Below are 16088 nucleotides of genomic sequence, written 5' to 3'. Positions count from 1 at the left end.
GTGCCAACAAAGAAGCTCGTCAAAGGTAATGAATGTTTTATATTTTATTTCTGCGTTTTGTGTAGCGCCGGCTACCGCAAAATCTTTTGTTTAGGTCTCGTTCAGTTATTTTAGGGGGGTGCATGCTATCAGATAATAGCTTCTCATTGCTTTCGCCGAAAACCATTTTACAAATCTGACATGTTGGCTAGATTCACAACGAGTGTAGCTTTAATTTAGTATCTTGCGTGTGTGTTTTAATGAAAGTTTGAGATTTATCGAGTACAATACTATAGTACTGTAGGTGGCGCTCTGAAATTTCCGCTGATGTGTTCCTGTGCAGGAACCACGTCCGTAAGAAGTTTTTTAGTACCACTTGTGTCCCATTGTGTTTTTAATGCTCTGTGTTACACCCTATTCATGTTGTCTGTTGTATACAGTGCCTTAAGAAAGTATTCACAACCCTTGACTTTTTCCACATTTTGTTTGTTACAGCCTTGATATAAAATGTTTTTTTTTTTTTAAGTGTAAAAACAATTCTTAACACAATTAGTAACATTTCTAAAAACATATTTTCACTTTTTCATTGTTGGGTATTGTGTGTAGATGTGTGAGGAAAAAACATATATTTAATACATTTTGAATTCAGGCTGCAATAAAACAATGTGGAATAAGTCAAGGCGTATGAATACTTTCTGAAGGCACTGATATTTTTATTTTTTGAGTTTTTAAGTTTAGCTTTATTCTCCATTTGTCTGTTTTGCTACACTTGATCAGGTCGATATTGTAAAAGATAATGTGTTCTCGAACACTTGCCTGGTTGACTAAAGTCTTGTGAGAGCGAGGTTGCTTGATTAGCATGAACAGGAACCTGATGACTTGTCTACTTTCTGCTTTTCCCGCTTGCAGGTGAACGGGGTGGACCTCCGCAGCGCCACTCACGAGCAGGCGGCTGCGGCACTGAAAAATGCTGGGCAGACTGTAACCATCGTGGCCCACTACAGACCAGAGGGTGAGTCATTATGTGATGTCATCAGCGGGGGGCATCACTGTCATGTTTTTCTTTGTATTTGTACTTATGTATGCGGTTCTGAAGGTGTGAGCGTCACTGCTAGACTAGAGTCTGGGGCCTCAAAGTAAGTTAACTCCTTTATTGCTCCTGCTGAACACAACACTGGGGCATATTCAGGTAGTTCACACAGCTAGAGATGGAGCGTAATAAGACAGACATGATTGTTTTACCATGTGGAGAAGCGCTCTCTCATTTCACTTGACTGACTGGGCATATTACTGCTGTGTGACTAACTAAATCAGGAGTTGGACTACTATTGGATTAAACACCTGCTTTGATATACTAGTGTGGTGCTCTTAGGTAATTGAATTACCACAGTAGATATCTGCTTATAGCAAGCTTCACGACATTCGATGAGAACAATTATAATCTAATATCAGCAAGCTTGCTTTAAGCAGACATTTCCATCAATGTATATCTACTGAGCCTTATTGCAAGCTTGAATGCAATATGTAATGTTTTACCAATGGCTGCTAAAACCACGTATGGCAAGTAATCACCTTGTGTTCTGTGGAGATGCTAAATAGCCTACTGTTATAGCCTACTGTAAGCCCATTGTTATCTGCACTTACAGTACCAGTCCAAAAGTTTGGACACGTATTCATTCAAGGGTTTTTCTTTATTTTGACTAATATAAAACATATGGAATCATGTAGTAACCAAAAAAGTGTTAAACAAATCAAAATATATTTTATTTTCTTTAAAGTAGCCACCCTTTGCCTTGATGACAGCTTTGCACACTTGGCATTCTGTCAACCAGCTTCACCTCGAATGCTTTTCCAACAGTCTTTAACTTCTTATGGCTGGGGGGCAGTATTGAGTAGCTTGGATGAATAAGATGCCCAGAGTAAACTGCCTGTTACTCAGGCCCAGAAGCTAATATATGCATATTATTAGTATATTTGAATAGAAAACACCCTGAAGATGTCTGTGAGTATAACATAACTCATATAGCAGGCATAAACCTGAGACAAAATCCAACCAGGAAGTGGGAAATCTGAGGTTTGTAGGTTTTCAAGTCTTTGCCTATCAGTGTAGAATTTGGTCCGATTGCACTTCCTAAGGATTCCACTAGATGTCAACAGTCTTTGGAACCTTGTTTCAGGCTTCTACTGTGCAGGGGGAGAGAATAAGAGCTGTTTGAGTCAGGTGTCTGGCAGAATGCGTGAGCCCTTGAGAGTTAGCTGCGTTTCTTTTCCTTTCTAAAGACAAAGGAATTGTCGGTTGGAATATTATTGAAGATTTATGATAAAAACAGCCTAAAGATTGACATCGTTTGACATGTTTCTACGAACTGTAATGGAACTGTCGTCGGAACTAAGTGCCTGCCCCTTGTGAATTTGGATTTGTGAAATAAACGCGCAAACATAAAGGAGGTATTTGGACATAAATTATGGACTTTATCGAACAAACAAAACATTTATTATGGAACTGGAATTCCTGGGAGTGCATTCTGATGAAGATCATCAAAGGTAAGTGAATATTTATAATGCTATTTCTGACTTCTTTTGACTCCACAACATGGCAGGTATCTGTATGGCTTGTTTTGGTCTCTGAGCGCTGTACTCAGATTATTGCATGGTGTGCTTTTTCCGTAAAGCTTTTTTGAAATCTGACACAGCGGTTGCATTAAGGAGAAGTATATCTTTAAGGAGTTCCCACATATGCTGAGCACGTGTTTGCTGCTTTTCCTTCACTCTGCGGTCCAACTCATCCCAAAACATCTCAATTGGGTTGAGGTCGGGTGATTGTGAAGGCCACGTCATCTGATGCAGCACTCCATCACTCTCCTTCTTGGTCAAATAGTCCTTACACAGCCTGGAGGTGTGTTGGGTCATTGTCCTGTTGAAAAACAAATGATAGTCCCACTAAGCACAAACCAGATGGTTTGACATATCGCTGCAGAATACTGTGGTGGCCATGCTGGTTAAATGTGCCTTGAGTTCTAAATAAATCAGACAGTGTCACCAGCAACGCACCCCCACACCATCATACCTCCACAGTGGGAACTACACATGCAGAAATCGTCCGTTCACCTACTCTGCGTCTCACAAAGACACGGCGGTTGGAACTAAAAATCTCAAATTTGGACTCATCAGACCAAAGGACATATTTCCACTGGTCAAATGTCCATTGCTCGTGTTTCTTGGCAGAAGCAAGTCTCTTCTTCTTATTGGTGTCCTTTAGTAGTGGTTTCTTTGCAGCAATTCGACCATGAAGGCCTGATTCACGCAGTCTCCTCTAAACAGTTGATGTTGAGATGTCTGTTACTTGAACTCTGTGACGCATTTATTTGGGCAGCAATTTCTCAGGCTGGTAACTCTCCTGCAGAGGATAAGTTCATTAGAGTTAACTCTGGGTATTCCTTTCCTGTGGCAGTCCTAATGAGAGCCAGTTTCATCATAGCGCTTGATGGATTTTGACTGCACTTGAATAAACTTTCAAAGTTCTTGAGATTTTCCGGATTGACTGACCTTCATGTCTGAAAGTAATAATGGACTGTCGTTTCTCTTTGCTTATTTGAGCTGTTCTTGCATAACAAAATAGGGATATCTTCTGTGTACCACTGCTACCTTGTCACAACACAACTGACTGGTTAAAATGCATTAATAAGGAAAGAAATTCCACAAATTGACTTTCACAGGTACACATTCCATGGGACTACCTCATGAAGCTGGTTGAGAGAATGCCAAGAATGTGCAAAGCTTTTATCAAAGCAAAGGGTGGCTACTTTGGAGAATATAAAATATATTTTGATTTGTTTAACACTTGTTTTATTGCAATATGATTCCATTTGTGTTATTTCATAGTTTTGATGTCTACACTATTATTCTACAATGTAGAAAATAGTAAAACTAAAGAAAAGCCCTTGAATGAGTAGGTGTGTCCAAACTTTTGACTGGTACTGTACATGGGTTACATCATGCGCTGCAGATGTTTGTGATGACACTGAATGAGAACTCATTAATTGAAACTGAATCGATAGAAATGCTATTGATGCAAATATTTCAGAGGACATGGTTGGAACATGACTCAGGGTTGAGAGAGGGAGAGATGGGAAATAAAAATTATATTTGAGAGGACAGGGTCTACTGAGAGGGGTTGAATTATTGTGTGGGGGAGGTTCAGAGAAAGAGCTAACTCTGCAAATAGCACTGCTGGTTGATTTGAAAAGTCATAGTCAATCGATCAATAATATAATAATACTTTTAGAAAAAATGTACAATATGTAGAAAAATTGTGAATAGAAAGGTTCAGAACTTTTGTTACAGCACAGTTGAAAATACATGGTAATTAGAAATAAAAAATGGATGGTGTTAAGAGATCAATGGCATTAAGAAGGAAAGAAGAATAAAAGGAAACACCTGTTAATTGAAATGCATTATAGGTGACTACCTCATGAAGCTGGTTGAGAGAATGCCAAGATTGTGCAAAGCTTTCATCAAAGCAAAGGGTGGCTACTTTGAAGAATCTAAAATATATTTTGATTTCTTTAACTTAACACTTGTTTCTACATGATATTGATTACTACATGATTCCATTTAGTAGTTGCATAGTTTGTGTTAAGTGAGAGATTGGGAGGGGTAGAAGGGAGCTGAAGGGTGGGAGAAAAAAACAAGGTTACTAAGGTCAAATATACTGTGTCTGTAAAATGTTTAGAACGTTTGTGAAACAGCACAGTTAAAAATATAAGGCAAATAGAATCAAACTGGATGGTCTTCAGAGATAGATGGGAGGGGTTGAGGGTAAGCTGAAGGATGGGATTAAAAACAAACAAAAGATAACTATTGTATAATACAGTCCTTGCCAAAAGTTTTGAGAATGACACAAATCTTAATTTTCACAAAGTCTGCTGCCTCAGTTTGTATGATGGCAATTTGCATATACTCCAGAATGTTCTGAAGAGTGATCTGATGATTTGCAATTAATTAAGTCCCGATTTGCCATGCAAATGAACTGAATCCCCAAAATACATGTCCACTGCATTTCAGCCCTGCCACAAAAGGACCAGCTGACATCATGTCAGTGATTCTCTCGTTAACACAGGTGTGAGTGTTGACGAGGACAAGGCTGTAGATCACTCTGTCATGCTGATTGTGTTCGAATAACAAACTGGAAGCTTCAAAAGGAGGGTGGTGCTTGGAATCATTGTTCTTCCTCTGTCAACCATGGTTACCTGCAAGGAAACAAGTGTCGTCATCATTGCTTTGCACAAAAGGACAATATTGCTGCCAGTAAGATTGCACCTAAATCAACCATTTATCGGATCTTCAAGGAGAGCGGTTCAATTGTTGTGAAGAAGGCTTCAAGGCACCCAAGAAAGTCCAGCAAGCGCCAGGACCGTCTCCTAAAGTTGATTCAGCTGCGGGATCGGGGCACCACCAGTACAGAGCTTGCTCAGGAATGGCAGCAGGCAGGTGTGAGTGCATCTGCACGCACAGTGAGGCGAAGACTTTTGGAGGATGGCCTGGTGTCAAGAAGGGCAGCAATGAAGCCACTTCTCTACAGGAAAAACATCAGGGACAAACTGATATTCTGCCAAAGGTACAAGGATTGGACTGCTGAGGACTGGGGTAAAGTCATTTTCTCTGATGAATCCCCTTTCTGGTTGTTTGGAGCATCCGGAAAAATGCTTGTCAGGAGAAGACAAGGTGAGCACTACCATCAGTTCTGTGTCATGCCAACAGTAAAGCATCCTGAGACCATTCACGTGTGGAGTTGCTTCTCAGCCAAGGGAGTGGGCTCACTCACAATTTTGCCTAAGAACACAGCCATGAATAAAGAATAGTACCAACACATCCTCCGAGAGCAACTTCTCCCAACCATTCAGGAACAGTTTGGTGACGAACAATGCCTTTTCCAGCATGATGGAACCTTGCCATAAGGCAAACATCAAACTGTCCACTTAGGAAGCAACACTGATTGACAATAAAGTTCATGCTGTTGTGCAAATGGAATAGACAACAGACACCCCCAATAAAGGAGTGGTTCTGCAGGTGGGGACCACAGACCACTTCTCAGTTCCTATGCTTCCTGGCTGATGACCGAGATGAGATCCTCAGACCCCTTGTGAGACCATATGCTGGTGCGGTTGGCCCTGGGTTCCTCCTAATGCAAGACAATGCTAGACCTCATGTGGCTGGTTTATGTCAGCAGTTCCTGCAAGAGGAAGGCATTGATGCTATGGACTGGCCCGCCCGTTCTCCAGACCTGAATCCAACTGAGCACATCTGGGACATCATGTCTCGCTCCATCCACCAACGCCACGTTGCACCACACTGTCCAGGAGTTGGCGGATGCTTTAGTCCAGGTCTGGGAGGAGGTCCCGCAGGAGACCATCCGCCACCTCATTAGGAGCATGCCCAGGCGTTGTAGGGAGGTCATACAGGCACGTGGAGGCCACACACACTACTGAGCCTCATTTTGACTTGTTTTAAGGACATTACATCAAAGTTGGATCAGCCTGTAGTGTGGTTTTGAGTGTGACTCCAAATCCAGACTTCCATGGGTTGATAAATTTGATTTCCATTGATCATTTTTGTGTGATTTTGTTGTCAGCACATTCAACCATGTAACGAAAAAAAGAATAAGAATATTTCATTCAGATTCAGGATGTTATTTTAGTGTTCCCTTTATTTTTTTGAGCAGTGTATATTATTTATATATATATATATATATATATTGCATGACATAAGTATTTGATCACCTACCAACCAATAACAATTCGAGGTGTCACAGACCTGTTAGTTTTTCTTTAAGAAGCCCTCCTGTTCTCCACTTATTACCTGTATTAACTGCACCTGTTTGAACTCGTTACCTGTATAAAAGACACCTGTCCACACACTCAATCAAACAGACTCCAACCTCTCCACAATGGCCAAGACCAGAGAGCTGTGTAAGGACATCAGGGATAAAACCGTAGATCTGTACAAGGCTGGGATTGGCTACAGGACAATAGGCAAACAGCTTGGTGAGAAGGCAACAACTGTTGGCACAATTATTAGAAAATGGAAGAAGTTCAAGATCTCACCTCGTGGGGCAGCAATGATCATGAGGAAAGTGAGGGATCAGCCCAGATCAATGACCTGAAGAGAGCTGGGACCACAGTTTCAAAGAAAACCATTAGTGGTAACACACTACGCCGTCATGGATTAAAATCCTGCAGCGCACGTAAGGTCCCCCTGCTCAAGCCAGCGCATGTCCAGGCCCGTCTGAAGTTTGCCAATGATCATCTGTATGATCCAGAGGAGGAATGGGAGAAGGTCATGTGGTCTGATGAGACAAAAATAGAGCTTTTTGGTCTAAACTCCACTCGCCGTGTTTGGAGGAAGAAGAAGGATGCGTACAACCCCAAGAACACCATCTCAACCGTGAAGCATGGAGGTGGAAACATCATTCTTTGGGGATGCTTTTCTGCAAAGGGGACAGGACGACTGCACCGTATTGAGGGGAGGATGGATGAGGCCATGTATCGCGAGATCTTGGCCAACAACCTCCTTCCCTCAGTAAGATTATTGAAGATGGGTCGTGGCTGGGTCTTCCAGCATGACAACGACCCGAAACACACAGCCAGGGCAACTAAGGAGTGGCCTGGAGTGGTCCTGGAGTGGCCTAGCCAGTCTCCAGACCTGAACCCAATAGAACATCTTTGGAGGGAGCTGAAAGTCCGTATTGCCCAGCGACAGCCCCGAAACCTGAAGGATCTGGAGAAGGTCTGTATGGAGGAAGTGGGCCAAAATCCCTGCTGCAGTGCGTTCAAACCTGGTCAAGAACTACAAGAAACGTATGATCTCTGTAATTGCAAACAAAGTTTTCTGTACCAAATATTAAGTTCTGCTTTTTAAAGTATCAAATACTTATGTCATGCAATAAAATGCAAATTAATTACTTGGGGCGGCAGGGTAGCCTAGTGGGTTAGAGTGTTAATGTTGAACTAGTAACCGGAAGGTTGCAAGTTCAAACCCCCGAGCTGACATGGTACAAATCTGTCGTTCTGCCCCTGAACAGGCAGTTAACCCACTGTTCCTAGGCCGTCATTGAAAATAAGAATTTGTTCTTAACTGACTTGCTTAGTTTAAATAAAGGTAAAATAAAACTTAGAAATCACAAGTGATTTTCTGGATTCCGTCTCTCATAGTTGAAGTGTACCTATGATTAAAAATTACAGACCTCTCCATGCTTTGTAAGTAGGAAAACCTGCAAAATCGGCAGTGTTCAAATACTTCTCCCCACTCAATATACACTCATATATATACCAGGTGGGCGGCTAGCCCCGCCCACCTGGTACTCCAGACAGGCTAAAGCAAACTCTAAACGTTTTGAAAGATTTCAAATATATATATATATGATGCATACAACTATATTGATGGAAGCTACACTCTATCTGCAATATTAAAGCTGATCTACTGTATCTCTTTGCTTGAGCTGATTTAGTCAAGGCTCTGCTTCACACACTGCTAGGACTGTGGACTACACCAACTATCAGGAGTAGAATTAGTTAGCAATCGGTGTCATAGCCTTCTCCCCCATCCGGCCTCACTTGGAATGTTCCAGGGAGCAGTCTGTAAGTACTAAATAACATCAAGGAGGAACAGAGAAAAGATACAAACGAGTTATGTTATTTTTGACATAGTGTTAAGAAGTTATACTGTGCTTTAGAAGCTAGCAGTGCAGTTTATGCGCGAAAGAGTCTGGGTTTGAGTTTTTTATTTTGTATTTATTGTTGCAGTGTTTTATGAATGAATTAGCTTTTGGATTGATTCTATTGATTTTGTTTTGGTGTAATCTCAATCTGAAAATAAATGCTATAATGAGGCATTTCTTGTTGGGGGTCTTGGAGAAGGAACAGGGTTTATTGCATTACAGAGAGTCTTTTCCACCTTAAGTTTGGCTTTTTCTTGACCTGGCTTCAAATACTATTTGAAATCATGTCAAATACTTAAGTTGGGCCTGATTGAGCTTGCATGGCGCAATGGAACCAATTGAATAGTCGCAAAACGGCTAGCCCCGCCCACCTGGTACTCCAGACAGGCTAAAGCAAACTCTAAACGTTTTGAAAGATTTCAAATAGTATTTGAACCCAGGTCTGTCTTTTCTTATCCATATTATAATGGTGCATTAATACATTACAAACCAATCTCCTTCATGATAAGTGAGTCCATTATACGGTTGGAAAGTGGGTAATGTCACATTACAAATGGTAAAATGTAACAGTTGCTTACTAACGGAACTGCTTTCCAACTGTGAACCTGCTCATCTTTGTCAAATATAATTACTTTCTATTTAATCTCCCACCATACAGACCTAGGTTCATATACTATTTGAAATCATTTAAATTATTTGACCATTTGCCTTAGCCTGCCTGGAGTGCCAGGTGGGCAGGGTTTGCACTTGTCAATTGGTTCCATTGCAACAGGCAAGCTCTATCAAACACAGCTGAAGTATTTGTATTGATTTAGAATAGTATCTGAACCCTGGTCTGTTTCCAACCATGAGCGCATTCAGTGGAGTGCAATGTCACAATGCATTAGAAATACACTGTGTAGGACATACTTGTTTCTCTGTTATGTAGAATAGGGAACCATGTCAGCTCTATGCATGGTATTTGTAACTGCAACATCAGGCCTTCTTGAATGTCTTTATCCTGATGGGACTTGTTATGACATCACGTGAATCCCATATCATATTTCCACGGCAGGTTTTGTGGTCACTTTTTCTACTTGCAGTAAAACGGGATCCGCAGTTTAAGATGACATTCCATTGCTGAGCAGAACAGTCCACTCAAGCTGAATAGGGGATATTTCACCCTGCCATTCCCTCAATGTCATTTAAGAACTAGTATGCACTTCGATGCATTCCCCTTTTATAGTATATTTTCATGTTTACTTAAAAATATATAACAATGAATAGCTCAGCTGATCTACAGTATTTTGTCTAGATATTTTGCTTTCTCAGGCCATGATTGCCAAAACAAATGTTAAATCATACAGTAGATGCGGAAAAGTTCATTGATTCAACTGACTTGAGGGTTTATTTTAAGTCTAGGTGTAAGGAAATGATGATGAATGCAATAAACATTGTAAGATGTGATCGATATGTCTCAACTTGAAGTTCAAAGAAAATGTGTTATGGAGATTATGAGATGGACCTTGCCCCTGACACAATTTTTTATGTATTGTTAGTTTCGCTCTTGTTTTTTCTAAACGGAATGTATACGTCAGGTAAGCGCTCCCTTTATCACCTACCTGCACACGTACAGTGGGATCCGAAATTATTGACACCCTTGATAAAGATGACCAAAAATGACTGTTAAAAAATAAAAATAGAATATTGAGCTATATTGTATGCTCACAAAAAAAGGGAAATTATATTATTTTTTACGTATACAATTGCTCAGAGAAGTAATACTTTTTGTCTCAAAAGGGTAGGGGTCAAAATTATTGACACGCCTGTGTTCAATACCTTTTAATATCTCACCTCGCGAGGATAACGGCACTGGGCCTTTTTCTAAAATGTTAATATGAAAACATTGGGAGTGATCTTAGACCATTCCTTCTCCATACATAATCTTTCCAGATCCTTGATATCATTTGTCTGTGCTTATGGACTGCCCTCTTCAATTCAAACTACAGATTTTAAATGGTGTTAAAGTCTGGAGACTGAGATGGCCATTGCCAAATGTTGATTTTGTGGTCTATGAACAATTCCTTTGTGGATTTTGATGTGTGCTTTGGGGTTATTGTTTTGCTGGAAGATCCACTTTTGGACAAGTGTCAGCCTCCTGGCACAGGAAAACAGATTATATCCTAAAATGTCCTTTTACTGGGTAAAGTCCAGGACCAGTGGAAGCAAAATAGCCCCATAACATTAAAGACCCACCACCATATTTTACACTAGGTGTGGGTGCTCTTTCAAAACAAAACCCACCACTGGTGTGCATCACCAAAGACCTCTGTCATCCAACAAATGTAAACACCTGGGGCGTCATTTATCAATATTGCGTAAAAACTTACTAATGGAATTTAGAATGGTCGTACCCATAGAAAAAGTGTGATTTATCAAACAATCCTACGAGCGCCATACGCACACCGTTAGGAGATAACATTGATCAATACCAATTGTTCATGTGCTCGTGCATGACTTTGATGTTTGCATTTCAAAACTACACGAATTAACCATATGGTCAAAATCATCCCTTTAAAGCTGTGGGGAAAATACAACGGCGCAACCAAAAAAGCTAAGAAAAAAACTTTCAGAGACTGAAAGAGGTGCTAGTGTCAGAGATTGAGTACAGACAAAAGGTTTTATTTGGCTTGCTCAGTTGTGGCTTGACCAGTAAAAATAAAAACATTGCTACGAAGAGAGGAGCATTAGGACAATTTATGTTGCTTTAGCAATGGAAAATATACTTAAAATGTGTAGGCACCGGTCTCCCACTTAAAAAGATGAGAGAGGCCTGTAATTTTCATCATAGGTACACTTCAACTATGACAGACAAAATGAGAAAAAAAATCCAGAAAATCATATTTTTAATTTATTTATTTGCAAATGATGGTGGAAAATAAACTTTTGTTATTGACCAAATACTTATCTCAATACTTTGTTATATACCCTTTGTTGGCAATGACAGAGGTCAAACGTTTTCTGTAAGTCTTCACAAGGTTTTCACACACTGTTGCTGGTATTTTGGCCCATTCCTCCATGCAGATCTCCTCTAGAGCAGTGATGTTTTGGGGCTGTTGCTGGGCAACACGGACTTTCAACTCCCTCCAAAGATTTTCTGGGTAGGCCACTCCAGGACCTTGAAATGCTTCTTACGAAGCCACTCCTTCGTTGCCCGGGCGGTGTGTTTGGGATCATTGTCATGCTGAAAGACCCAGCCACGTTTCATCTTCAATGCCCTTGCTGATGGAAGGAGATTTTCACTCAAAATCTCACGATACATGATCCCATTCATTCTATCCTTTATACGGATCAGTCGTCCTGGTCCCTTTGCAGAAAAACAGCCCCAAAGCATGATGTTTCCACCCCCATGCTTCACAGTAGGTATGGTGTTCGTTGGATGCAACTCACCATTCTTTGTCCTCCAAACACGACGAGTTGAGGTTTTACCAAAAAGTAATATTTTGGTTTCATCTGACCATATGACATTCTCCCAATCGTCTTCTGGATGATCCAAATGCTCTATAGCAAACTTCAAACGGGCAGGGACATGTACTGGCTTAAGCAGGGGGACACGTCTGGCACTGCAGGATTTGAGTCCCTGGCGGCGTAGTGTGTTACTGATGGTAGGCTTTGTTACTTTGGTCCCAGCTCTCTGCAGGTCATTCACTAGCTCCCCCCGTGTGGTTCTGGGATTTTTGCTCACCGTTCTAGTGATAATTTTGACCCCACGGGGTGAGATCTTGCGTGGGGCCCCAGAACGAGGGAGATTATCAGTGGTCTTGTATGTCTTCCATTTCCTAATAATTGCTCCCACAGTTGATTTCTTCAAACCAAGCTGCTTACCTATTGCAGATTCAGTCTTCCCAGCCTGGTGCAGGTCTACAATTTTGTTTCTGGTGTTCTTTGACAGCTCTTTGGTCTTGGCCATAGTGGAGTTTGGAGTGTGACTGTTTGAGGTTGTGGACAGGTGTCTTTTATACTGATAACAAGTTCAAACAGGTGCCATTAATACAGGTAACGAGTGGAAGACAGAGAAGCCTCTTAAAGAAAAAGTTACAGGTCTGTGAGAGCCAGAAATCTTGCTTGTTTTATAGGTGACCAAATACTTATTTTCCACCATAATTTGCAGATAAATTCATTAAAAATCCTACAATGTGATTTTCTGGATTTTTTTTCTCATTTTGTCTGTCATAGTTGAAGTGTACCTATGATGAAAATTACAGGCCTCATCTTTTTAAGTGGAAGAACTTGCACAATTGGTGGCTGACTACTTTTTTGCCCCACTGTATGTACCTGTAGGTCGAGTTAGTGACTATGCATAGATAATAAACAGAGTAGCAGCTGCGTAAAAGAGGGGGTCTGGATAGCCCTTTGATTAGCTGTTCAAGAGTCTTATGGCTTGGGGGTAGCAGAGAGAACAGTCTATGACTAGGGTGGCTGGAGTCTTTGACAATTTTTAGGGCCTTCCTCTGACACTTCCTGATATAGAAGTCCTGGATGGCAGGAAGCTTGACCCCAGTGATGTACTGGGTCATACGCACTACCCTCTGTAGTGCCTTGCGGTTGTAGGCCGAGCACTTGCCACACCAGGCAGTTATGCAACCAGTGCTCTCGATGGTGCAGCTGTATAACCTTTTGAGGACCCATGCCAAATTTGTGCCAATTGCATTGTTTGCTCTGTAACCTGTCATATGCCTTGACTAGTCTCCTGTCCCTGCCGCTGAAAAACATTCCCACATGCTTCACCGTAGGGATGGTGCAGGTTTCCTACAGACGTGACTCTTGGCATTCAGGTCAAAGATTTCAGTTTTGGTTTCATCAGACGAGAGAATCTTGTTTCTCATGATCTGAGAGTCTTTAGGTGTCTTTTGGCAAACTCCAAGCGGGCTGTCATGTGCCTTTTACTGAAGAGTGGATTCTGTCTGGCCACTCTAGCATAAAAACCTGAAAGGTGGAATGCTGCAGGGATGGTTGTCCTTCTGGAAGGTTCTCCCATCTCCACAGAGGAACTATAGAGCTCTGTCAGAGTGACCATCGGGTTCTTGGTCACCTCCTTGACCTAGGCCCTTCTCCCCCGATTGCTCAGTTTGGCCGGGCGGCCAGCTCTAGGACGAGTCTTGGTGGTTCTTCTTCCATTTAACAATGATGGAGGCCACTGTTTTTTGGAGACCTTCAATGCTGCATAAATGTTTTGGTACACTTCCCCAGATCTGTGCCTCAGCACAATCCTGTCTAGGAGCTTTACAGACAATTCCTTTGACCTCATGGCTTGGTTTTTGCTCTGACATGCACTCTCAACTGTGGGACCTTATGTAGTCAGGTGTGTCCAATCAACTGAATTTAACCCCAGGTGGACTCCAATCAAGTTGAAGAAACATCTCAAGGATGATCAATGGAAACAGGATGCACCTGAGCTCAATTTGTAGTCTCATAGCAAAGGGTCTGAATACTTATGTAAATATGGTATTTCATAATTGTTTTTGCAAAAATGTTTTTAAAAATAAATAAAAATAAACGTATTTCTTTGTCATTATGGGGTATTGTGTGTAGATTATCTTTTTTAATCAATTTTATAATAAGCCTGTAACGTAGCAAAATGTGGCAAAAAGGTCCTTTATCGGAACTCTACAGACAATTCCTTCGGCCTCGTGGCCTGGTTTTTGCTCTGAAATGCACTGTCAATTGTGGGACCTTTTGATATCAGAGTTAGATATTCAGCGCTACGGGTGGCAACAATGTCATACTCTTTTTGACTAGACAGCATCAGATAATGGGCTACACATACTGAGACAGAGGGGCGCTGTTTCGTTCGCTCAGATGCTTTCAGCTTCTTGCAAATTGAAGGACATTTATTTTCTTTGTCAATTTTTGGGGGAAGCCTGGCTTCCCTTGGCATCCATAAATACACGACACCTCAATTTGCAATGGCCATTTTAGTCTCCGGACATGAAGATCATTAAAAACCTGTGGTTTGAATTGAAGGGCAGTACATAAGCGTAGACAAAGGATATCAAGAATCTGGAAAAATTAATTAGTGTAAGATCACTCCCAATGTGTTCCCCAAACTCATAAAACATTTTAGAAAAAAGCTCAGTGCTGTTATCCTCACCAGGTGAAGTATTGAAAGGTATTAAAAACAGGGGTGTCAATAATTTGAACCCTTACCTTATTTGAGAAAATAAATATGACTTGTTAAAATAAATATTGTATTAGTATAAAATAATATAATTTCCCTGGTTTTATATATTTATTTTATATAGTCATTTTTTCTCATCTTTTTCAAGGGTGTCAATTTTGGACCCCATGTTATATAGGGTGTGTCCCAATAATATCTTCTTTCTTAAGTTTACTCTCGTTCACTACTTCCCACAAACACATTGGATTGGTAGAGGAATGGGCTTGGGGGAGTTTCTACTATATTTCTTACACCAGTCATTTACTTTCAAATCCGTGAAGGGAACAAGTGAACACACTTTGGGAGGAAGGAGAGATTATTGGGACGTGACCTTTTTGTTTCTTTTAGTACATTTTTTTAATACATTTTTTTGAATTTCTTCTTAATGAATTAAGCCAATATTTTGTCTATTTTGCTTGTGTTTTCTTTTCAGAGTACAGTCGATTTGAAGCCAAGATCCACGACCTGCGAGAACAGATGATGAACAGCAGCATCAGCTCGGGGTCGGGCTCGCTGCGGACCAGCCAGAAGAGGTCACTCTACGTTAGGTAAGACCTAAAGAGGTTCCCCGAAATGTAAATGACCATTAGCTTTAACCTATGTAGGTCTAAGCCCTTAGATCACAATATCTACTAAGCTAACATGTGGAATTGTTTTAAAATGGTCGTAAAATGTATCATTTAGCAACTTGATTTTGAATTTTAGGACCCTTATCGGTATACAAAAAATATATAACAAAACATTTTTATGAAACATTGAATTAGGCTTTTACTTTACAACAAGTCAGTTTGTAAAATTCATGGCCTGCTAGAGCTGCCCCAGTCAACTGTAAGTGCTGTTATTTTGAAGTGGAAACATCTAGGAGCAACAACGGCCCACCGTGAAGTGGTAGGCCACACAAGCTCACAGAACGGGACCGCCGAGTGCTGAAGCACTTAGCGCCTTAAATCTTCTGTCCTCGGTTGCAACACTCACTACCGAGTTCCAAACTGCTTCTGGAAGCAATGTCAACACAACAACTGTTCGTCGGGAGCTTCATGAAATGGTTTTCCATGGCTGAGCAGCCACACGGACACAAGCACAATGCCAAGGGTCGGCTGGAGTGGTGTAAAGCTCACCGCCATTGGACACTTAGCAGCAAAGGGGGGACCAACTCTATATTAATGCCCATGATTTTGGAATGAGATTTTCGAAAAG

General features: G+C 41.1%; 1 protein-coding gene across 50 annotated transcripts in view; it reads left to right on the top strand.

Annotated features, from left to right (window-relative positions):
* Positions 1 to 16088, top strand: part of dlg1b (discs large MAGUK scaffold protein 1b) — a 261565-nt gene that overhangs the window by 211293 nt on the left and 34184 nt on the right. For all 50 annotated transcript variants that reach the window (XM_090181831.1, XM_090181824.1, XM_090181829.1 and 47 more), the window contains 2 exons: positions 889 to 991; positions 15325 to 15439. In XM_090181831.1, the coding sequence (XP_090037957.1) occupies positions 889 to 991; positions 15325 to 15439 (218 nt within the window). The remainder of the gene's footprint in view (positions 1 to 888; positions 992 to 15324; positions 15440 to 16088) is intronic.

Source organism: Oncorhynchus mykiss, chromosome 8 (assembly GCF_057628025.1).
Source record: "Oncorhynchus mykiss isolate SJ-2025 chromosome 8, ASM5762802v1, whole genome shotgun sequence".
NCBI classification, from domain to species: Eukaryota; Metazoa; Chordata; class Actinopteri; order Salmoniformes; family Salmonidae; genus Oncorhynchus; species Oncorhynchus mykiss.
This window is presented reverse-complemented; position numbering and strand designations above follow the sequence as displayed.